General features: G+C 40.7%; 2 protein-coding genes across 3 annotated transcripts in view; both read right to left on the reverse strand.

Moving 5' to 3' along the window:
* Nucleotides 1-1183: 1183 nt before the first annotated feature.
* LOC134395311 (transmembrane protease serine 12-like) lies at nt 1184-13296 on the reverse strand. Its single transcript, XM_063121464.1, has 4 exons — nt 13193-13296; nt 7614-7879; nt 2326-2468; nt 1184-1423 (listed from the first exon to the last, which is right to left on the reverse strand). The coding sequence occupies exons 2-4, from the start codon at nt 7861-7863 to the stop codon at nt 1184-1186; spliced, it is 633 nt and encodes a 210-aa protein (XP_062977534.1). The 5' UTR covers nt 7864-7879; nt 13193-13296.
* Nucleotides 13297-18324: 5028 nt separating this feature from the next.
* Nucleotides 18325-25731, reverse strand: part of LOC134394429 (thiol S-methyltransferase TMT1A-like) — a 161993-nt gene continuing 154586 nt past the window's right edge. Inside the window, exons 2-3 of one of the 2 annotated variants that reach the window (XM_063119885.1) lie at nt 23768-24124; nt 18325-19547 (exon numbers count right to left, since the gene is read on the reverse strand). In XM_063119885.1, coding sequence (XP_062975955.1) covers nt 19311-19547; nt 23768-24115 — 585 coding nt within the window. In that variant the 5' untranslated portion in view covers nt 24116-24124 and the 3' untranslated portion in view covers nt 18325-19310. Of the gene's footprint in view, nt 19548-23767; nt 24385-25731 lie in introns of those variants that run through there. The other variant, XM_063119884.1, reaches the window with a different exon arrangement.

Here is a 25731-nt window from a genome sequence, read left to right on the forward strand (position 1 = left end):
CCTTCCCCCTCCAGTTCATTGGTTCTTGTCATTGATCGACATTGTAATCAAGTGGCAGCCTTCCCCTCGCTCATTGGAGCTCCTATGGGAATTAACCAAAGTGCTTACAGCTCCCTCATTTTTAAAGATAAAGAAATGAAACTTGGGACCATGATAGCTCTTAAGTAGGGCTTTAGGCATACCAAGTTTGAATCAGATCTGTTCACCCCTAGATTTTTTAGGAATTTTTAATTCCCTCCTTGTCATTCCTTTCCATTAACACACACACCTCTCCGATTCTGCGCAGAGGTGGTTTAAGGCAGAATTGGAGGTCCCATTGACTTCAACTGCATTTACATCCAAGTCATACTAAAATCTGATGCATGCTTACCTTTGAGTAAACCCTGTTGAACAGAGAGAGACTTGCTTCTGAGTATACAGAAGGAAGACCTCCGAAGTAAGCATAGGATTGCAGAGCACTTCTTTCCAGTTTGTTTCAGACTTTTAAAAAAAGCTTCTGAGTGACCACACTATTAAAAGTCAGTTCTATACATGTTCTATACCCGCAAACCAGGCATGACAAGAGTGCGATAAAATGCTGGTGTGATGGAGCCCTTTGGTGTTCATAAGCTTTAAATTAAAGGCAAAGTATCTTAAATCTTTTTGATGTAATATAACAGATTAGAAACTCTATTGGTTGGTAAAAATAATGGCTTTGATCCAGACAAAGTTGTCACACTTTGGGCGCAATCCTATTCCATATTTAGACAGAAAACCTTCCAGCATTCCTATTGAAATCAATAGGCAGTTTCCAATGTTGGCTACCCAGCATTGCCCATTAGGTTGCACTGGTGCAAATGACTACAGCAGTTCTGGAAACTAGTCGAAACTAGCATTTCCAGAGCTGGCCAAATTCGTGAATATTCCTTTCCTGAAATGCTAGTTTCCAGGGTTGCTGTAGGATTGCTAGCTTTCCATTGCACTGGTGGTAATTCCTGCCAACGCATAGACAGAATTGGATGCTGCCCAATGGAACTTAAGTAAGTAATGACCAACTTTGCATATTGATTTCAATGGCACCTAAGTGCAACAAATGTAATCCAACTTAATAAATGTTACTAAAGATACATGTTCCCTTTTAAAATTTATTTTTCCTCGTGCAATCTAAAGTCATTCTAGCACAATGGAAGAAAAATTTGCATTTTCATAAAACAATATGGAAAGTTATCCACACAACAGCCGAAAAGATCAGGACAAATCTGATATTCACAATGGGGTTTTTGTTATGCAGATGTGAATTTATCCAACTTGTGTAATTTGCTGTACGTACGTAGATTCCTGGAAAGTTTGGCTTGCCACAGCCATAGCCAGAGCTGGTGATTCCCATCAGATAATACTTGCTGACATCTGGAAAATAGCACATCAGAGGGCCACCACTGTCTCCCTGGAATATGAAAAACAAAAGACAATTTAAGTGCTGCTCATGGCATTGTGAAGGTTTAACAAGCAGAAGGATTATGATCCAGTAAATCTGGGTTACGCCTCTCATGAATCATTAAAACAAAATATGATTGCTTGGACATATGGATGAATCTGGATACGCTGAAGTGGATAATCTTGCTTTGCTTAGACTGCAAATCGGTCAGTTTCAAACTTTGATGACTGATACTTTGGCATTCCAGCTACAGGTTCAATAAATTTACCCTAAAGCTCAAGGTGCAGACTGAAAGCATTACGTACACAGTGTTGAGAATAGGAACCCTTACCTATTTCCAACTTTTCTGTTTTGGATGGAAGCAAGTGTTCTGAAGGGAAAGAACAGATGTTCTGACTTTCCCATAATGCTTGTCTGCTCTTACCCTCAGCTACTTGTAAGGTCTTAATTGAGGCGTACAAAATAGCTTAATGGGTTTTCAACTTCAACTGGGATTATGTTGTATCTTTATATGCATCTTGTATCATTATATACATCTTCCTTCAAATCTATATCAGAAATATAGAACTCCCCTTTCTCTACAACTCTATTTTCCTTTTATCATTTTTTTTAAATTATGAGCAGGCAGAAAAGAATTTTTGGATTTTTTTTAATAATGCCTAGGGCATGTTAGGCACTTTTATAAATAACTGATGAAAAAGAAATTATGGTATTCATTGAATTTTAAGGTGATACTTCCAATCCCCATTTTATCATATGAACTGATCTTAACTAATCTCAATTTCCCAAACTTAATGTCTACTTTGGTGCTGGTTTGACATATTATTGTGTTATGACTAGCTAACAACCCAGTTTGAGCAAGCAGCCACGTGTTTTCGCATTGTTCTAAAATGGAATTATCTCCATTTTACCTGGCAGCTGTCAACGCTCCCATCTGCAGAGCCAGCACACAGCATATTCCATGCTACTGTCCCTCCATACCAATCATATCTGTTACAGACGTGAAGTGGAATAATATCAACTTGAGCTTCTTGTAATACATGTTCATTTTTACCTATAATGAAAACAAAACAAAGTTGGAAGTATGTTTTCTGCGTTTAATGTCCTGTAATGTACATTATAATATGGAAAACTTGAGCATTGGAAGCACTCAAGCCACTATAACTCTCTTAATGTACCAGACCTGCATCCCCCATGCAGACTCTAAATCAGTTGCCAAAATAACTGAAGAATTCCTTGTTATTGTGAAACTGTAAAAAAAAAGAAAGAAGAAGCAACTAGTGTAGAACTCATTGTATACTCCCTTCTCATCTTTCCGACAGCGCAACCTTCATGTAAGTGTGTCTAGATGTATAGATGTTGCAATGTGTTCAGACACCATTGAGAGAGAAGTCTCAATATAGCTAAAAGAATTATTCGGTTAAGTGTCAGTTTATTTGTTTCAGCCACTTGTAAACTAGTTGAACTACTTTATAGCCATATACTATGACCTGGATCACACATAATGCTACCCATAGTTTATTGTTGTGATTTGTGAATCTACCCGTGCTAGCAAACTATGGTTTGTTAACCACAAACAATCCAAAAAGAATCCATGGTTTGCTGTTGACCTGGTTCGCACATAAAACCTAAATGTATAAAAACTGAACATGCAAACAGCTCTGTTGGGTTGTGAACTCTAGATTGCTTAAACCATAGCTTGTTAGGTGTGAGCCCAGAATCATGGGTTGTTTTGCCAGGCTACAGTTATGGTGGGCAACAGTAGTTAAAAAACCAAAACCAAAAAAAAAAGCAATTCTACTTCCCAGCAATGCAAAAGCATTTGGGATACAGGGAAGGAGCAGGCAAAGGAGGAGGGAAACAATCCATAGTTGAGGAAACACCACAATTTGATCGTCTGCTATCCAAAGACACAATTTGAACAAGCCACTTCCATTTTCTGTAAAATGTTTTCAGCCCACTTGGAGATTGTCAGCATACCATGTGAACCCAGACTAATGGGTTGCTTAGGGGCTAAATAAGTCATTGGTTTGGATTCATACATAATGCTGTCAGCATCTGATCAGAGGTTGTTTACCTAGAGTCCTAGAATCATAGGTTAATTAACACATAATATATTACCATGATATGCAAACAGCCCCAAGCCCTGGATAGGGCAACAAACCATGAGTTTCAGAAAATGAGCCACAGTTTGTTCGAGCATCTGCTAGACAAAACCTGGATAGCACAACAAACCGCAGGTTAATGACTTAGCAAGCTCAATTGAATGCACTACCAATGAGAAGGCATTGTGGAGCTATTCCATCTTTCCTTAGTGGATTTTCTGCAGTAAGGGAAAACATGGAAGTGGTGGGGAAAAAGGAAAGATCGTAAGTTGGAGACAATGACTATAAATAGATGACTGGCTACATGATGCTGTTATCATGCGCTCATGATTGGTCACTCACATTTTTTTGGAGGACCATTACATCATCAATCTCCTGGGCCCCTACCACGCTTTCTGGCCATTATTCTCAACAGAAAAAATGCAGTAAGAGATTTCATCATGCTTTGAACTGCATTAAGTTTTCAGAATCACACTATATTGCAGCTAATCCACAGCACCATCTAGTGATTGTATAACAAACATATAGAACTTGCCCAGAAAGAAACCCCCCCACCAAACCACATGTAAAGGAGCTGATCTTAATCCCGCAGGGAATCCAGAAGCAAAGCCTTGGTAAGAATGTGGAATTTTAGCTTCATATAGAGAAGCCCTACCCTTGTCAAATTCCATGAATGACGCAGAGAGATGGAGCCGCAAAACCTTCATCTGGAAGCAGATCTGTTCTTTTGAAGGACAGCTTTAATGCATTGTCCAAATTCCCATTCATGATAAAGACAGAAGATATTCTGGTTTAGGCAATGTAAGGATAAAATCCCTTGGAATTAAGCAAAAATACACTGCCTATAGCATTCTGTACATATAGCACACAGGATTGTACATATGCTGTGATTCCTGAGATTCTCAATTTTCATTTTTCAAAAGAGCATGTTTGTAGTCCTTATGGCTGTGAAGATCTATGGGCAATGCTTGCTAAAACTAAAAGCCAAGGAGATGGCTGTAAAATATTTTGAGTGGTTACAGGAGCAAAACTGGAATAAATTATGCATGAAAAATAAATTCATCCTATAACAAACCCCTTCTACAATGATATATTTTTCTACAAAAGGTTTATAGATGATATCTTTTTAATTTATAATAACCCAACCACTTTTGAAGCTTTCAAAAACTGGATAAATACACTTCATGATCACATTAAATTTACCTTTCAGAGTGATATTAGGTCTATATCTTTTTTAGATACAATTACATATCGGAAAAACAATGCTTTGTGCTTTAAAACTTTTGTAAAACCCACGGATAGGAATTCCCTCCTTCATTATTCATCTTTCCATCCTCGCCATTTACGAAATAATCTTCCGGTGGGTCAACTTTTCCGCTTCAAACGTATTTCAACGGATTACTCAAATTTCAGTGATCAAAAACTAGCATTTCGTCAATCACTACTAGATAGGGGATACCCCCATAGGGTGATTAATGAGGCTGAACGACGCGTGAACTCCATTTCTAGGAACTCTCTACTGACCAGATCTTCACGTCCAACTACTGACCGTCTCTCATGTGCTTTTGAGTACACACCATCGGCACATGTTATTACGAGAATTATTAGACGTCATTGGCATATTATCAACCATCTTCCAGGATGTGCGGCACCACCAAGTATTGGCTGGAAAAGGACTACGAATCTTAAAGATTATCTAATACGTTCAGATATAGATCCACCAAAGAACCCCACACATAGCATAAAAGGACATTACAAGTGTGAGGTTTGTTCAGTATGCGACTTGGCATTACAAATCAAGAAATTTCAACACCCTACAGATAATCGCACCTTTGATTTAAAATATTTCTCTAACTGTGCTACAGAGAAGGTGGTCTATATCATTATCTGTCCTTGTCGTTTAATTTACGTGGGTAAAACTATGAGGAGTGTACGGGCACGAATTATTGAACATCGTTCAAGACTTAGAAATGGGACAACGGAGGCACCATTAGTTCAACATTTTATTGAGTACCATCATCATTATAACGATTTCCAGTTTTTTGTTATTGACAGAATCTTTCCCCTTCAGTACAATTATCGTGATTTGAACAAGGAACTTCTGCAAAGGGAAGCTGTATGGATACATCGTCTTAATTGCATTCAACCTCACGGACTAAATGCTACTTTAGAGCTCACAGCTTTCCTCCCTTAGGATGATTTATTAGCCAATTAAATCACTTGAACTATACTATAAGATCTGGGCGCGTTTTTGAAAACCCTCTAAAGGACTGAGAGCGTTACTGTCGGCTTAAGGAAACAGAAATGATATGGTGGTAAGCTTGGATAGTTTTTACAGCATGGCTGTGCATCATTTACTGAGATTGTGAATGGTTTATAATGATACATTTTCATTATTATTTTTTCTTTAGATAAACCCTGGTGGGTTTCTTTTCTATTGTAGTCGTGGCTCCTTCTGTAAACTGAGTGGGTGAGGCCAATAATTACTGTTTTGTTTTGTTTGCTTTCCATAATAATATGCTATTGCTTATAAATGCTGAGTAAGGTTTTTTGAATTACTTTTCAGCGTTATACTGAAGAAGAACCCTTGAAACAGCATAGTAACCGGACTTCTGTTTATATATAAAAAAGACGCTTCATATGAATAATTCACCTATGTAGATTGTATGTTGATATTACAGGCTTTTGTGAAATATTGTTGTTGTGCCTGTATTTTGTATATTTGTAAAAATTTGTAAAAATTTCTGAAATATTCATTTATGAAAGCTATTTTGATATCCTTGTGGTTTGAGTGGTATCACTCTCATTATACTGTTGTTGTTCACAAACCACAGCCTTCCATTTTCTGTATAATGAAAAATAAATTATGCAGAATAAAAAATATGCAAATAATTCAATATCCAAAATGAATGCAGATCACAGAATACACCTTTTTTTGGTGCAGAACATTGATTACATTGGTGCAGGATTTTAATTTTTACATGGAGTACGCATAGCCCTGGTTTTAGAATAGTTTATTATTGTTTTGACAAACAAGGTGTTTAAAATGCTGCAATATTTCAAGGACAGGTATTTTTTAAAGTATCAGCTCAACAAAAGACATGTCTGCTATGACTTTCATTGACTTGGTTTGCAAAACCCAGCAATTTCTGCCAGTGAATGAAGTGATGAGCCACATGCTCATCCCGTCCATTTTCAGTTAATACTCAGGAAAGCCCTATTTGTGATACCTGAACCCAGAAAACTCTGGGTTAATTCAGAGTTGTTTAACCCAGAGTTATTTCACAGTTTCTGGGTTACAACATCACGAAACAACCCATGAACAGGGCTCCTGGGTTGTTAATTGAAAATGAAAGCAACAAACATGCAGTTCATCGCTTCGCTTGCTTGCAGTTCATCGCTTCACTGGCAGCAATTCCCCAGTTAAACAACCCAGGAATTGCTGTTATTATGTATGGGATTAAAACAGCAAGTGATCTGAAGAAAGGAAATCTGCCCAGTTTGCTCATGCCTAATCAGTAAAGAGCTCAAGGCAAGGTCAACCCACCTAGACAAATAAAACTTGATTTCTCCAATAATACAGTTGCTAGTATTGATTGTTACTAAGAGGTGGCTAGGAAGAACCATGTTTTAAAGTTCAGTGCTTATAAAAGGTAATGAGTAAGAATGATTTCATACATTACATAGTTTAGTTCTACACCTAGAATGTTTTAAGGATACTTCTAATGTTTATACTGTTTTGGGTATCGTTATAAGCCACATTGGGAGGGCTTCTGCCCTGAAAGGCAACTAAGAAATGTTTTAAATAAATAAAATAAGTTCTAAAAATATAAACTGTGATTGCAAAAAATTACTGACAATAGCTTCCTATTGTGTATGCATTTGTTGGCAGATCTGTTTTCCTTTTCATTACATGAAATAGCCCAATATACTTGGAGCAACGAAGCTTTATTACAGCCCAATCCTAATCATGTTTACTTAGAATTGCACTGAATTCAATGTGCCCTACCTCCATCTGTGCATAGGACTGCAGCCAGAGATCACTAAACTAATTCTTAATAATAGATTATTTAAAGGAGAAATAAAAGAGTTACCATTTTCTGTTGTGTACCCCCATCCACTTATGTAACATGGGGTCTCATCAGTCAAGAGAGGAAGAGTGTCTGGTAAGCAGATGGGCTGGATGTAGTCATTGTACTTGACAAACGTAGTTAGTATGAACAAGGCAATGTCATTTTCAAAGGTCGCAAAATCATAATTAGAATGCATCATAATAGCTCCGACTTGGCGCTTCACAGTGTGAGAGTCATCTACATAAAGATGATGCAGGCCAATCACAGCCATCCAAATCTCTGGATTTCTAGAACAGATAAAATATGTTGTAGAGTCACTGAATATCACAGAATTGTTACCTGAAAGACTTTTGAGACTGGTGAGTAACAGCAATACAAGAACAAAACATGCACAATAATTCTAACAAGAAAGTTGGAATTCCTACATGGTGCACCATGCAGTAATTATATTAACACTGTAATTGTTCCTATCACTGTCTTTCAATAGATTGCTTTTTATGATGCCAATTATCCTCTATGGAAATTCTGTTCAGAATCAAGAAAGCAATTCTTTTCCAGAAGTGAAGTAAAGGTAATTTGACAAGAGAAAATGTGGAAGATTGTCCATGGGTGCAAAGAATTGCACAAATAATTTTGCTTGGCCACAGTGGCTTTTTGGTTCCATTTATTGCATAGCAGCCATCCCAGGTGCATGCAAACCTCTTTTGAAACAGGGAGTTGCATAAATAATTTGTGATTCAACATGGGCACCTGGTGTTCAACATAAATAATCCCTTTGGGTATCCTGTAAAGTTTCCTGAGAACCATGGAAGGCATAATTTGAAAAAGGAAAGCAATAATTATTCTTACTTGCATAAAATGGGTTAAATAATCTTCCACACCATGAGACTTTCAAAGCCTGAAGCTATGGTCAAAAGACAGGATCCTTCTTATGCTAAATCTTCTTGGCCTTCTACGTTCCAAATCCTAATATTTTTCGTGGGGTTAAACAGCAGCTGGCCTAGTGGCTCGTGAGCTTCATGCAAGCATTGATCTAAAGAGTTCCCTAGAAACTTTTCCAACAATCTGGGGGGCAGGTGCTGCTTAGGGAGGTGAAAAAGTAGGAGAAAAATTAGTTTGTTTTAGGGAATTGGACAGGAGAGTGTCTTGTTTTTCCACTGCAATTGGTGATCAGGCTAGCCATCATGTTTCTGCACAATGCCTCAGTTAAAATGATGCTACATCATGACACAATGTCATTTCAAAAAAGGCATTTTGGGGCAACATGTCATCTTACCAGGCCAACTGCAGCAGTTCTGCTCTGCTTGAATCAGATGGGGAAATAGTTTTAAACCATATAGGGGGAGGAGAGACACTGCTGCTTTTCCAGATAAGCTACCATCCCTTCCACTTCAATTTCGTCATGAATCCCCAAGAAAATGCCTTCCCATTTCTTCAGCCTGCAGATGGGGTTATTTTAAAGCACTATAAACAAACTGAAGCAATACATCAGTGCCAAATATGAGGTCAAGCCACTGTTTCTATTCAGCCTTTGGAATACTGCTTAATCCCTGGATCCATACCTTACTGCCACTAAATTTAACTATGTGTTACTGCAATAACAGCAGATTCTTCCAGTCTTTACTCCTGCCTTTCTCTAATATGTGTGTGTGTAAATTAGCCTGCCTGAAACCGGAAACTGTTTGTCTGATAGAACATGCTTCCCTCAGCAAAAACGACTGCTTTGTTCAAATACAGTAACTCTTTACTAGAAACAAAACAGTATCTCCTTTAATATAAGGGCTCAGCAGGATTGCACAACAGCAGATTATCTAATCATAAAAATACATTCTTATTTGCAGTGCTCCTATAATCCTAAAGCACAGAAGGCCTGGTTTAAACAGTGCTTACTCCTAAATTTTCAGCACCAATACACAGAATGTGATGCTGCTACTGACATTATTTAAGCCTTGGGAAAAGCCTCATAAAGCAATATTTACAGAACATAGACATAAAGATGGTCTCTATATATCTGAATAGTTTCTATTCAGGGGATTCAATAGGAATGCAAAAGTAATTATATATTTATTTATTTATTTATTTTATTTATCATACTTATACCCCGCTCCTCAGCCAAAAAAGGCTCTCAGAGCGGCTTACACTTAGCAAAAAAGACAGTCCCTGCCCTCAGGCTTACAATCTAATAAAGACATGACACACAAGGAAAAGGAGTCAAGGAGGGAGGGAGGGAGGAGAGAGAAAGAAAGAAAGAGAGAGAGAGAGAGAGAGAGAGAGAGAGAGAGTCCAGCAGGAGCAGGGCCCGATGTTACTTCTGCCTGCTCCTGTCCCCTCGGTCCTTCTTCTTCCCCACAGGGCCAAGATGGCAGTTTGCCCTGTGTGTGTGTGTGGGGGGGGAAAGAGTCCATATAATTTAAAAGAAAAAGAAAAACAAAGAAGCTTGACAAGAACCTGTCAGCTTCCAGGCATTGCACAATCTTGAGGTATTGGTTGTGGAGTGAGTAAAGGGCCTGAACATTTTCCTGGAAAACTTCCAGTGATATGTGAAATTGGGGAAATAGACTGTAATAAAATGGAGAGCTGGTTGTAATAGTGAAATGTAATTTTTTATTAGAATAATTTTTTAGTCTAGGTCTCCGGTAAGATGGGGGAGGGGGTATTATCTGGTTTTGGAGCCCAATTATTTTTAGATTGGGTTTATTTAACTTTTGTAAAAAAATCTGAGTATGTGGAGACCAGTTATGTGTTTGGATGGGATCTGTTTGACCCACCACATCCTCTCTCTCCCCTTGCCCATCATGGCTTATTTGAGCTAGCCACGGGGTGAGGGGGCTGACTTGATGGATTAGGGGAGTGGTGAATGCCATCATTGCATGATTGTGTGGTCCCCACTGCTTTGAAGGAGGCAGTGGTATGACCACTCCTGGAAAAAACCTCCCTTGATCCAGAGTTCCATGGCAACTATCAGCTGGTCGCCAATACCCCTTTCTGAGTAAGGTGCTTGAGAGAGTGGTGGCATATCAGCTGCAGGTGCTCTTGAATGAAACTGATTATCTGGATCCATTCCAGTCTGGGTTCAGGCCCAGTTTGGGGACAGAATCAGCCTTTGTCAATCTGATGGATAACCTTCTTTGGGAGAGGGACAGGGGGAGTGTGACCCTGTTACTCCTTCTTGATCTCTCAGCAGCTTTTGATACCGTTGACCACAGTATCCTCCTGGACCATCTCTGTGAGTTGGGAGCACTGTTTTACAGTGGTTCAACTCATACTTGCAGGGTCAGTTCCACAGAATAGCACAAGGTACCTCTGCCCCATGGCAGTTGAACTGTGTGGTACCACAGGGTACCATCCTTTCCCAATGTTATTTAATTTCTATATGAAGCGGTTGGAAGCAGTCATCAGGAGATTTGGGGCAATGGGTCATCAATATGCTGATGATGCCCAGCTCTATTTCTCTGTAACTTCTGAATTAGGAGAGGCTGTGCTTGTTCAAAACTGGTGCCTGGATGCAGTTATGGCTTGGAAGAGGGCCAATAAACTGAAGCTGAATCCCAATAAGACAGAGACCCTATGGTGTTTCCAAGTCTAGAAATAGGGGTGTTTTCCTGTTCTGGATTTGTTGCACTCCCTCTGAAGGAGCAGGTCCATAGTTTGGGGGTGCTCCTGGATCCATCCTTATTACTACAGGCTCAGGTGGCCTTGGTGGTCCAGAGTGCCCATTACCACCTTTGGTTCATACGCCAACTATGCCTTTTCCTGGATGGGGATAGCCTAACCACAGTGATCCATGAACTGGTAACCTCACGATTAGACTACTGCAATACACTCAATGTGGGGCTGCCCTTGTGCGTGGTTCGGAAACTGCAGCTAGTGCAGAATGCAGCTGCTAGGGTATTCACATTACACCTGTGTTAAAAGAACTGCACTGGCTGCCTATTAGCTACCAAGCCATGTATGAGGTTATATTACTATCATATAACATCTTAAACCACTTGGGACCAGGATACCAAGCATACCACCATCCCTTATATATACCCAGGCAACCGTTAAGATCAGCAGAGGAGGTCTTGCTGGTCATTCTGAAATGGACAGAATGTCACCATGAAGTACCCAAGCTTCTCTGTAGTGGCACCCACCATTTGGAAAACCCTCCCTTGTGTAGTTCAAGAGGCAGAAAATGTGGCATCTTTTAGACACCTCCTGAAGACTCACTTATTCACCCAGGCTTTCCCTGGCTTGTACATTAATTAATTAGGCCACTCTATTTTATTGCTTCTTTATTATAGTTGGAGATGTTTAATGTTGTGTTTAATGTTGTATGTTAATGTTGTGAACCGCTGAGAGATTCTATTATATTCAGTGGTATGTAAATGCTATAAATAAATAAATAAAGGGCTAGGGGGTCAGGAGGGAAGTGCAATCACAATAGGCAGTGCAAAACAAAAGGTGTTAATGTTCCAGACCCTGACTTGTGGATTTCAAAATTCAACCAATGCTTTTTTGATGAATACATGTTCTTCATCAAAATTGACAGAACTTAAAATTGACAGAAAAGGTTTTAGAACTGAAAGATACATACACGTATTTTTTAACGCAGTGTGCTGCTGTCAGCACTGAGTTGTTATTAATTAAAGATCCACCACACATATGGCGATATCCTGCCTGGGTGCTATAAACTTGAAGACTAACTTGCCACGGCCATGCCCCAAGCTGTGCATCACGACCGCCTATAATCCGAGTTCCCATTGCTAGCTCCTCTGCAACAGGCCTTGTGCCACATTCTAGAAATCAAAACACAGTTATATTGGTGAGATGCAATGCTTTTAAACATCCCATAAAAATATACAAGCTACAGTAATGGCACAAAAGCGCAACAGTAATGTGATGTTTCTCTCTGGTGCAACAGTAATGTGATGTTTCTCTTCTGAGGGCTGCTGTTTGGCAGCACATGTCGATGTATAAGGTTTACTTTCCTATCGAAACAGTTTGTGTGAGAACGAGACGGAAATCCGCGCGAAGCAGCCCAGCTGACTTGAGCCGGTTTCTGTGTTGGAGGACATGGCGTCTAGGCAGGCTTGAGCCCCGGGACGTTTCCTTTCGGACCTAAACTCCGCCATCTGCTGTGACCAGAGCCGTTTGCCAGGTAAGGAAAACGCTTCAACGCCTATCCACCTAACTGAATTTTCAAACCAGATCCACGTGGGCAGATGTAAATCCAATGCCCACCCACTTGGGAATAGATCCCGGTAATCTCAGTGAGAACAGACTTCCAAAGATATCGCACCGCGTATTCCCCCCGAGACATGGCAGGAAATCTCATTCCATACTACTAACCCTTGGAATGGGGGTAAATACACCGCTTTGCGCACTTGTATCCCCACAATGTTATCCACTTGTTCGAGAGGCTGCCGGGATTAGTAGTTCTGACGAAGCCTCCTCCTCACCCCCACCCCATGAGGCCTCCTCCCTGCGCAGGCGCACTTCGTTCTGCGGCTTAGGCGGCGTGAGGAAACCAGACCAGACCAGGTCAGATTCATTCGACGCTTTCTGCCGCTGCGGAGTGCTCGGCATACCGCGAAGTTGGTCAGGGGAGTCGCGCTCACCGTCTGTAGGGACCACAGAGGGCAAAACGCTGGACGAAGCTCCAGCCAGATGCATAAGCAGCGCCAAGAAGGAGAAGAAAGCGGGGCGAAAACACCGCCACATCATCCGTCGAAAAAAACAAAACAAAATGGTGGGCCAGCTGCCTTCTTTCACCTGGACGAGTGACGTTTAACATCACGTGACCGAGGGGGAAAAAGTGTCCGTTTGTGTCCGTGGGGCGCAACCCCCCGCTTTACATCCTGTTGCAGCTTTCCTCAACCTGGGGGCTGGGGCTTTCTGGGAGTTGTAGTCCAACACATCTGGAGCGCCCCAGGTTGAGGAAGGCTGTAGGGGTTAAAGGACACAACAAGAGGCGGACATAAGTCTCCGGAGAAACTATTGACATAGGACATAGGACAAAGCCAAAAAGCCACTGAAAGAAAGCCTGTAAAACCTAAGTAAAATTAAATGAGCCGACCAGGTTGGCATGTAAAATATTTAGTCCCGTGCACATCTTTACAGCCTAAACATTAATTGAATATGGTCTTAGCTTCAGGAGAGACTATGGGCTGCTTTAAATGATATGTCTGTGCTTTAACGTTCAGGTTATCTTGTATCGTCCTTTTTGGCAGAATGGCTTTTTATGACCCCTTTTCCTTCACCATGACCAATTTATTAGTTTTTTCTTTTTTATACATGTGAATTTTGTCCAATACAAGCAGCAAAACGTTTGACAAACACAACTAGGATGACCAGGTGCAAAAGAAGGCAAGGCTCCAATACCTTTAATAGCAGTGTAGAAAAGTGGGACATGTCCTGGATGTGTGAGAAGAGCTATACCTGCAAAAATACCTTTTACACAGCTATTATGGTTGTATCCACTTCATTTTGAATGACCTTACACAGGCTTCGTTTTGAATGACCTTACATAGGATTTGGGTTCACTGCTCCTGGAGCCCTGTTCTCCTTTGCATCAGGCCAACATGTATATATAGACCATTGTCCTTAGGTTACATCTTCTCCAGTACTTATTGTGCACCTTTCCCCACTAGGATGAGTCTCATACATTGTAAACAGGGAGAACCTAAAATGTTAGATCCTTTGTTATTATTGTGTATGCTTTTGTTCTGCTGTAATTCTTTTTTTAAAAGTTTATATCTGTATCAATAAAGCTGGATTGTATATCTATTTATTAGAGGATTTCTATCCCACCTTTCCTATTCAGAAAAGCACCCAGACTATCTGGCATGAATAATAAAACAAAAGCAAACCCCCCCCCCCAAAAAAAACACCCCAATCACTCCTAGACATCAAAACATTAAAGCAATATATAAGACACAAACAATAGTGTACCAATAGAAAAATTCAAGCAAAGACAGAATGAAAGCATGTTGAAACAGCAGTATCTTCAGCCAATGGCAGAACACTAGTAAAGTGGGAACCAAGCAAACCTTCTGGGGAAGGGAGTTCCACATTATTTGTATATATTGTCAGTATAGGACTTGTGAGAGAAATGGAAGCTCACTTGTTCTAGGGTCAAAATCTTACGTACAGCCTAATAGGGTTACACAATGGAGTGGGGAAACAGGCCTTCAGAAGTGAGAAAGGCTAGGGATAGGAATAGGGAGAGGCAAGGAGACAGATGAAATACAAATACTCAAAATAACCAGTCAGATCCCTAGTTAAAATATCAAAGAGCATTTGGGTAACTTAAATGCATATTTATTGTAGCATAAGCTTTTTCTGGACCAGAGTGCACTTCATGAGGTGTGTGATATATTTAATGCAGCAAACATGCTGTGCAATCCTAAGAGCATCATCAGACAAATGTTTTATCGCATGCTTGCTACTGCCCACTTAAGGATGTTCACACGTCCTTTAGATGACGTCCACCTCCCGCACACCTTCCACTCATTTTTCTGTTGCAAAATAGATCCCTTTTAATCCATCTTTTTTTTAAACAAACAAACACCCAATGTGCTGCCATATCCTGCTGCGTGCAGGAAAAGCAGCACGATAAAAACGGCTCCTGAATGGGCCACATGGTCGTTGCTGCTAACTCTTTCTCTCCCCGTGTAAAGAGATCAACACTATTGTGGGACAGCAGCAAGAGGCCATAGTGACAGTAGGGAAATGCAAAAATCCACCCATCTGATGACGCTCTTTGCATGTTAATTTAGAAGTCTCATTTAGCTCAATGGAAGTTACTTTCTAATATGTGTGCCTAGAATTGCACCATTACAGAGTTACTTACTATCCCCTCTGCTTGTAAGTGTGTATATATTTGTTCCCCTCAAAAAATTTACACTTTTTTTTTGCTGCCTCTACCCCCAACCCATCTTCCTTCAAATACATACAGGCTTGAGTACTCTACAGCCTTCTAGCTATGTTCTGCACTGCGCACACATCAAAGTGGAAATGACTACATCCAGAGGAACCAGCCACTTGAAGCAAGTCCTCTACTGGCACGTCTATGAAATAGTTGAAGAGAAGATGCTGGTTGTGTCCCATGTTTGGGTTAGACCAAGATCCCCCCCCCCCATACCGCTCATAAAGGGTTCTCTGACATGACGCCTGTGGTCACCTGAAAAAGTTTAAAAATATTTTTTCCATTTTTTAAATATACTTACATGGATTTCTATATATTCATAACAATATATGATATGCATACAACTTTCTGGGAATTATACATAGCCTTCAACAAAAGCATGCAAAATATCTAAATAAGTATCCATTTGAAGGTAGCATCTATATGCCACCTGTTCATATATTGAAATAATTGTAAGATCTTCCATCTATTGCATTATAAGAGGTGAGAGTTTATCTTTCCAATGCTGTAGTATCAGTCTTTTAGCTGTCAAAAGGATGCAGAGAACCCATTTAAATTGCTCCGAGAGCTTCAGTATAGAAATGCAATAAATAAATAAATAAAATTTACGCTGACCATTTGTTAATTTCATGAAGCAGGTAAATAATTTAAGAGGCTGTACATCAGTGAATATTAAAGACTGTTTCAGTACAAATTTATCAGTGTAATAACCTCTTCCTAAAAAGGACCAACTACTAGACATTGCCAAAACATATGTTTAAAAGAAGCATTAGGTGTATTGCACCACCAGCAATTAGACAACCTCTTACTAAAGAGACACTGCAGTGTCCAATAGACACAAAACAAACGTTTTTGCTGAATTAAGATGCAGCCTAAGATCCATAGATGCAATAGGTAGATGCCAAAGTGGGAATCCACTAATTAGTCATTTTGTGAGTAGTTTCTCAAATTCCCAAATGTGCCCACAAGTCCAAAAAGTTTGGGGACCCCTGGCTTAAACTCCACTGAAAGTGAGGATTGGGGTCTTTACAGATAACCCTATGGTTGCTCAGAAAGAAGTGGAAGTTGGAGCTAATACTATCTCCAGTGGTCTGGGTGTGTCAAAGCTGATGGCTCCTAACACTAATGATCAAAAGACATTTAGGGTGCAATCCTATGCATGTTTAGACAGAAAAAAGTCCTACAATCGCCAGTATTCCTCAGCCAGCATTTTTCTGTTTAAAGATGCATAGGATTGCTCCTTTTTAACTGATTTGATTTGTAGCCTGCCTTTCTACCAAAAAGTTATCATATTGTTCAGCTATTGTCTTTTCCTTCTTAAAAGATTTTTTTGTGGTGAGGAAAAAAATATGAAAGAAGCACTGGAAAAACACAGGAGCATTACAAGTGGAAGAGCTGAAAGGTTAAGGGGAGCTGTTTACAACTTGCCAGATCTGAGGCTCACAACATATATACTATAGCCGAGTTCCCAATTCTTGCCTCAGTGGGTTTTTATTTTGTTTTTAAATTAAAAGCAGTCCCTGACAATCTGTCTGAATACAAGAAGGGTGGGAAGGGCTGCTTGACCTGTAAGTCTGCCCAATTCTTGTAGCTCTCCCACAAACCTTTAGACTAGTCAACTGTCTTAGCCAAATTGGCCTTTTGTAGTTTGGAACAGCCTCTTCAATCTTCTGTTAACAGAACTGGAATGTTGTCAAAGTTCAATGGGAACCTGGAGGCTGCCTTGACAGCACCAGTTTGCCACCACTTTTGCAAAAAAACCTGAGCTTTCGCTGCTGCACGGTGGCAGCTGCTAATTCCCACGCAGAAGGCAGCATGGGCTTTTCAGCAGCCATTTTAACGTGTATAGATAGCCCACCAGTGATTTCATGGAGAATAGCATTGGTAATTCAAACTTCCTCATGTTGAAGTGAATGAGGCATGCCCTCCAATTGATAGCAGCTAGATTGGGGAAAATGAATGTAGCAGGACAGCCATGGAAATCAAAAATACATTTCCTAGATTGAGAATAATAGATATACATGTGTCCTATTACAATTTGTGCTAGAGAAGTAGTGCAGAACCATTTTACAATGAGGGGCCAAATTGTCCCCCATAGGCTAGATGATGTGTACGGACCCCAGTCCCTGTCGCCTCTATCAGCATGGAGAAAGGGACTTGGCCAGTGCTAGAAGGTGCAGCTGTTTCTCCCAGTGCCAGCTAAGTCCCTGGTTTTCTGTGTCATCCCCATGAGAATGGTGCTCCACAGGAATTGATGCACCTGATATTGGGAAGAGAAGCTTCTCATAGCACCAGCTGAATCCTGCACCGCACACCCACATTCCCACTGTTATTTCTAATCTGATATTGGCGAAAACAGTGGGAATTCTTCCAGGGGGGATTCCTCCAGGGAGGAACCCAAGGAGACTTTGCAGATGAATGCACAACTTCTGCCAGCTGGATTAGTTTCATGGGCCAGTGGTTCCACATACCTATGCTAGATCTTCATGGTCCATAGCACTATGTTATATATTCTCACACTTAAGTTATGCACACACAGAGAAACTTGCATACCAAGGTGTTTGGAACTCTTACTTAGGGTGCAATCCTATGCAACGTTTAGACAGAAAAAAGTCCTACAACTCCCAACATCCCCCAACTTGCAGGACCTTTTTCTATCTAAACATACATAGGATTATGCCTGAAATAGTCTTTATTATCTAGTTACTTCTAGAGATGTGAAGGCCAGGAAAAATGTGGGGTGGGGGGAGGAAACGTGGTTTTGTGTTATTTTTCAGTTTTTTGATTTTTTTTCTGAAAAATTAGGGAAAAAAGGAATAAAAATGGATTATGGGATGTTTTATTTTAGCACAATGAATAAAATGTTTAAGACAAGGTGTTCAGATATTTACTTCTCCAAATGATTTCTAAAAACTATGTACAGTATCAGATTATTACAATTTCTGTGCACCAAGCACAAGCAAGTCCTAGGTTGCAAACTGAGACAACTACTGTCAAATGCAAGAGCAAGATGCATTTCTGCCTATAGGGGGCACTGCCACTGAAGCAGAGACTGAAGCTGATAGTGATAACTATAGGTCAGAAATTGAGTCTGATTAAATTTCATGCATATTCACTGAATCTTGTTCCGCCCTTTCTCTCAGTTCTTTTTATGGGAATGGGTGCTTTATGTCTTGACACTATGGAGGACTAGCAGGCATAAATAATTTTCTTGTTACTAATGTTGGTGGTTTCTTCTTCTTCTGTTGTTGTTATTAAACTGTTTTTTGCCTGCTCCTCATAAACTGGCAAAACAAAAGAGTTTCCTTACAGTTCAGGTGTTCCAATCAGTTCAGGAGCTTGTAGCTCCATTTGTTAGATATTTTTCTTTAAAAAGTACTGTATTTCTTCGATTCTAAGATGCCATCGATTGTAAGACGCACACTAATTTTAGTACCACCAACAGAAAAAAAAGCTTTGATTCTAAGAAATAATAAACACAACTGCGATTCTAAGTTTTTAGAGATGTTTATATGGGGAAAAAAGTGCATCTTAGAATTGAAGAAATACGGTAAATTCAAATTGTAATAATTGTTTGAATACACTGTACTTTTAATATATCAAATGTAATAATTTTATGCCAAACCAACTTGGACATAATTACATTTTATGTTCCTAAAGTAACAAAGTGATTTTCAATCTGTAAAAACTGCTAACATTGCATTTTTTCAATTATTCCAAAAATTCCCCCCCACCCCCCCAAAAAAAACCAGGGGAAAAACTCCCCCCCCCCAATGGCTTCAAAATTTCTGGAAATTTTACATCTCTAGTTACTTCACAGCATAGCCTATGATATGGGGTTTAGCAGGGACCCAGTTTAAAGGGGCTTGTATATGCCGTAGCTTCACTTCTGAGAACCCGGCTTTTTCCAAGTCTTTCCAGGTTTCTCTGGTCAAATAACATCCATCAAACAAAATGTTCCACGTTGGATCATAGATTTGCTGCCAAAAGAGACTCCAGCTTGAAGGAGCACCTGCAACATGTTCAATGAAGTAGAAAGCACCACCCTGCAGAAACGGATTAAGAACATTTATGTTATTTTTAAAATTTTCTTTTGAAAGAATACACTCAGAGATTGTTTTGCACAGTCAGTGGTCACTGAATGATGTTAACCTTACATGTGGATCATTATTTACATGGATGATGGATTCTGCGGTGTTTCAGCCATACTTTATTATATGGGCTGTGGAGGAACCCTGAAAAGGCAGGTTCCCTCTAATTGGGATTCGTTGAGTGGTGGTCAAAAACTCTAAGACATGGTTTCTCTCATTTTCGGCTGTGGGGCGGTATATAAATGTAATTAATTAAATAAATAAATTTTAGAAAAAGTTTATTACGAGCAGGGCTGCAGCGCTGCAAGGTGGCAACCCCTAGAGGATCTGAAGGACTGCCCACTAGTTGCAGGCAAAGCTAACATACTTATAGGGTAACATCCTCAGAAGCAGCAACAGAACTTCCTCATATAATAACCAATCATAATATAGTAATAGGCAAGCTTTTCAACCAATGATAGGCAAGGATTGATATGCATGTGCAGAGTTCTAAGGACAAGAAAACAAGATGAGGATGGGTATTGCAATCCTAGAACATCTGTTCCTTGTGGTTACTACTCTTCCTGTACTCGCCAGGAGGCTCACACTCTGACTAATGTGTCAACAGTTCTTGTTGGTTGAGCAAGTGTTACTCAATATATTTTCAGTTACAGTTTGGATCAAATTGCTACAGAACTTAATTTCTAGTAGAAGGGGCTTACAGCAAAACTGTGGGCACAGATAAAACAGCCCATTCACTCATTTCCTCGACAGGGCATAGCTACGCTACAAATTTACATCCCCCTCCTTCTCATTATTATATTTTTATCCCACCTTTCCCCCAATACTAGAACTCAAGGTGGATAGTATTTATAGCCATTTTACAGTCATGTTCTCCAAAGCAGGGCTGGCCCAAGACATTTTGCTGCTTGAGGCAAAGGACAAGATGGCACCAAGGACTGGGGTCAAGGGTAGGCATGGTCAAGCACCTACCAAGGGCCCACACCTCAGCAGGAGCCCATTGACATAAGCCCCCTGGAGTTGTTCCTCCTCTTCACCTGATCCAACTTTATGAGAGAGGACTTCCACTCAAGCAGCAGGAGTTTCCCTCCCACTCCTTCCTTGCTAAGGTTGGCATCTTTCGTAAGAGCTGCACTACAGCTTCTTTAAGACTAGTAGGGACCACAGGCATTTACTATCACCAAGGTCCAGATCTTCAAACCCACCCTGGATACTTTTACTAGCCATAATGGGCAAGCATTCAGATGGTAGATATCAAACTTCCAAGTACCTTGTCTATATCCTCTGGTTAAACAAGCTGAAAGGTCTCCAACACAACTTGACAAGTCAATATAGTGCCTGCCTCCAATATTGACCCTGTATTGACATTTAAGTAAGTACAAATACAGACAATTTTATGCACATTGATCACAGTGGGCCTTCAAGGGCTTCCCCATGAGATTGTCTAGATTTATGTGGAGAAGGCCTTCCACAACCTGGAATATGTCTGCTGACTGGCAGTGTGCAGATGCAATGGTCACAGAGAAGGAAGATTTTTTTTGCTGTCATTACCACCACAGAGTAAAACTGATGATACAGTCTTACACCCTCAGAGTTAGTTTACCACTACCTATGCCCTAACCATTAACCCAATAGTTTCATTGCCCTGAGCTCCTCAGAGTGGATGGGTTCATATGTTTCCAAGTTCCTTTGAGGCCGTTCACTTACACAGGAGGAATATGCTCTCTCTCTCTCTCTCTCTCTCTCTCTCTCTCTCTCTCTCTCTCTCTCACACACACACACACACACACACACACACACACACACACACACACACACACACACACTCTGTGACAGAGAAAACCAGAGAGTGGGTGGAGCACTTTATTTATTTAGTTTCATTCCTATACTACTCAATAGCTGAAGCTCTCTGGGCGGTTCACCTTTTTGTGGTCATACCCACAAGTCCTTTCAAAATGCCAAATGTGCCCACAGGCCCCGATGAAGTTGGAGATCCTGGTTTAAGGCCACCATTTTACTGAAGTTTTATACTGAAATCAGCTTTGGCTTACCTCTAACATTTTAATCTATGGGTAGTATCCAAAGTTAGTCCTACATAGAGTAGACCAAATGAAATAAATGAGACTTAAGTTACGCAGGATCTACACTACTGCTTTAAAATGCTTTATAACAGTAGTGATAACTGTTGGGGCCCAGGAAAGGAACCTCTCGTGCAAGCACTTGAGTCACTGCTGACTCCTAGAGGGACTCCTGCTTTCGCTGACGTTTTCTTGGCAGACTTTGTAGCAGGGTGGTTTGCCATTGCCTTCCCCAGTCGCAGTTACCTTTCCCCCAGCTAGCTGGGTACTCATTTTATCGACCTCGGAAGGATGGAAGGCTGAGTCGACCTGAGCCGGCTGCCTGAGAACCAGCTTCCGCTGGGATCGAACTCAGGCCGTGGGGAGAGTTTCGGCTGCAGTAACTGCTGCCTACCACTCTACGCCACACAAGGCTCCTGGGGCCCAGGACGCACTCCATATTACAGTTTTCAAAATGTTATATCCTGCTTGGTGTAGATGTGGCTTTAGTCTCAACTAACTTAAGTCTTATTAATTTCAGTGCCTCTACTCTTTGTAGGACTAACATTGGCTATTATTCTATGTGTACATATCTGGGATACAATGAGTTAAAGATGCCTTGGGCATAATATAGTAAAAAATAATATAAAAGCACTCAAGAGTGTTTGCCAGTGTATTAGAATGTTATCCCAATGACCCGGTAAGTAACCATGGATCTAGATAACCTCTTGTAGATTCATATCATGGCTGTTGCAAAACAAGAATCTGTCATTACATTTCTCCACAACTCATTAAAATTTAGATCACCTTGTTTGAAATTGGATGAGAAACTGGATAAACTTCTTCCTCTTATGGGAGCATTCTCCTTAAAATACTTCACAGTTCACTTTTAAAATAAATCAGATTCCAGCGAAAAAATGTATGGGTGGAACTGAATAAAGTTTTCAGTTTATCAAATTGTCAGATGTGCCCCAAAGGCTGCCTACCCCTGTGTTAATTTTTTTTTTAAAAAATTAAAGGCCATTCCCAAATGTGTGCAAGTCTAGGGGGAAATGGTGTTAGAATCTAAAAAATATGTTTCAGATAGAACACATCTGTCCATAGGTGACAAACACATAAAACTGCAGGGAAAAGGGATTTCAAATCCATCGTCCAAACTCAGTTAAAACTTCATCCACGTCTTTCACAGATGCACACCAACAGTAGGAAAGAACCTTCAAAATGCTTTTAAGGCTCTACACATACCTAGGACTAAGTCCCATAGGACTCAGTGGGGATTACTTCTGAGTAGCCATGTATAGGATTGCACTGTTATCATGCTTGAAATGTAGGGCTTGTTTCCCAGCATTCACTGTGGTTAGGGAGAAAAACAGTGAGTGGGTGTAGTGGTTAGAGTGTTGGACTGGAGCTGAGAAGACCCAGGTTCAAGACCCCACTTGGCTAAGTTCACTGGGTGACTTAAGGCCAGTGACTGACTATCAGCCTAACCTAACTCACAGGGTTGTTGTGAGGATAAAATAAGAGAAGAAGAGGGTGTACACTGCCTTGGTCTCCTTTGAGGAAAAGGTAGGATAGAAATCTGTCAATAAATAAATAAATTCAGAATTAATAATATCTGTGAATAGCACAGAGACAAACTGGTTAGTATGCACGCAATATGGCATTCAGTTTTGGTTATGAGCCTTGCATTTCCATTTACCTGACATACTGAATTGACTGACACTTAAGAATATCAATTCCTAGGTTAGTACCAGTCAAGGCACCATATGGAAAGGGAGACAGGGCTCCTGTATCTTTAACAGTTGTATAGAAAAGGGAATTTCAGCAGGTGTCATTTGTATGCATGCAGCACCTGGTGAAATTCCCTCTTCATCACAACAGCTAAAACTGCAGTAGCCCTGCCTAACGTGAACAGATACAAAAGAGTGTAGGGGTCCTGCAGCTTTAACTGCTGTGATGAAGAGGGAATTTCACCAGGTGCTGCTGCATGCATACAAATGACACCTGCTGAAATTCCATTTTCAATACAACTGTTAAAGATACAGGAGCCCTGACCTCCTTTCTATATGGTCAGCCTAATACATTATCCCTGCTCTTCCCACTGCTGAAACTACTTACCGGTCTCAGCACTCTTAGTACTTCTCTCATGGATCCTTCTATGCTCTTCACAGAACACAGCACCAGAGTGCAAACCACCACATCCACCGAAGCATCTGATATTTGGTGCAAATCCTCAGCTGTTGCCACCAAGCAGCGCTCCAGCTGCAGGTGCGGATTCTCCGACAGATTCTTGGCCAGAAATTTGTTGAAGTTGGGGTTTGGATCAGTGCATGTAATTCTGCATCCTCTGGGGTAGAATTGGAAGTTGGAGCCAGTTCCTGTGCCAATCTCCAAAAGTTTGAGTGTCCCTGCAGAGCTTGCAAAGTCATTCAGGTTGCTAAAAAGTTCCCTTTTTTTGGCAGACATCTTGTTGTTGTAACTAACCGTTTGCCAAGCCATGAAATATGGGAACGCCTTCTTACCTAAGAGCTCCCATATACCCAGGTACCACAACAAGTAAACAGGAAGAGCAAAGAACTGGACACATGATCTAAGCAAGAGAACCAGGCAAGAAGCTTCCATCTTAAGAAGAGAGGAGAAATTTAAAAAAACAAAGTCAGGTGGAAAAGAAGGTCTTTGCAGAGTCTGAGGCAAATTTTTATCTGTTGCGTCCAGTACTAAATAAAGAGCCAATCAAAATGGAGCCAACAACTCGGAATAGCTTGATATATCAGGAAAAGCTTTTGGCCACGCCTGTTGTTGCCGATATCTCAAATGTCAGAGGCCCCTTTTTTCTTTTTTTTTCGTGCATGGATGATAGGCTGCTTAAAGACAAGAGAACGATTTTAGGGAAAGTGTAAAACCCGGAACGGCTTAGGACGGGCAAGAACAGCCCCTTGTTTTGGAACAAACAAGCACAATAGCATGTGATTAAAGGCACTTGAAAACAATATTTTAAGATCGAAATCCTTGCAACATAATAACATTAACCCCATAATGTCCAGAACCCATCCGGAACAGAACCAAAGGTCCCAGAACGGCAACGTCCAAGTGAGTTAAACCAACAACATTCTCCTACCAAGCATAGCTATATGGGAGGGATATAATAAACCACAAAATTTTCACCAAACCCACATTTTGGTACCCGTTCCAGGCAATATTCCAAATCCAGAAGGGACACCAACTTCCAACTGTTTTTGGCTTTTTTATTTTTTAAGTGGACGTTCCAGCCCGGCTTTTACACCGTACCGGGATTTTCGACGTTTACGCTGCAGTCGTAGGCATATCTACTCAGAAGTAAGCCCCGCTTGAAAGCAATGGGACTTACTCCCAGGTAAGTATGATTAGGCTTGCATGCCTGGTTTTCTAATATTCGGCACTGCTGACCCACCCGCTCCCCCGCCTTCAGCAAGGACTAACAAGACTGACTAAAATGTGTGATAAGTATGCACATACTAGTCATCTTCCTTCCCTCCGAGAAAACTTTTTAAAGGGACGGTGTAAAAGCCGGAACGGAACGGAACAGGCCGGAACGACCCCATTATATTTAAAAACCTTACCAAAAACAGGGGACGGTGTAAAAGCCGGAACGGAACAGGTCGGAACGACCCCTTACATTAAAACAACAACAACAACAACAACACTTACCAAAACCAGTGGCATGTGTTAGCAACACTTGGGAACAATATTTTAGGACTAAAACCATTGCAATATTATATCACTATTAACCCCAGAACTCCCAAAACATCCGGAACAGAATGGGATGGCTGGAATGGCCACTTCTGAACGAGCGCTATCAACCAAACTCACCAGTCATGCATAACTCCATGGCAGAGATGCAATAAGCCACAAAACGTCTAAAGAAACCATGTTCCGATAGCCGTTCCACGCATAGTGCATATTGTGCAAAACGAGCCTGGACAACAGCTTCCAAGTGAGGTATGTTAACCAAACTCACCAGATGCTCATGACTAGGTGGGACAGATATAAAAAGCTCCAGATGTTGCCCCCAAACCACATTCCGGGCAAAAGTCCGTATTGTG

This window comes from Elgaria multicarinata, chromosome 3 (assembly GCF_023053635.1).
Source record: "Elgaria multicarinata webbii isolate HBS135686 ecotype San Diego chromosome 3, rElgMul1.1.pri, whole genome shotgun sequence".
In the NCBI taxonomy this organism is placed as follows: Eukaryota; Metazoa; Chordata; class Lepidosauria; order Squamata; family Anguidae; genus Elgaria; species Elgaria multicarinata.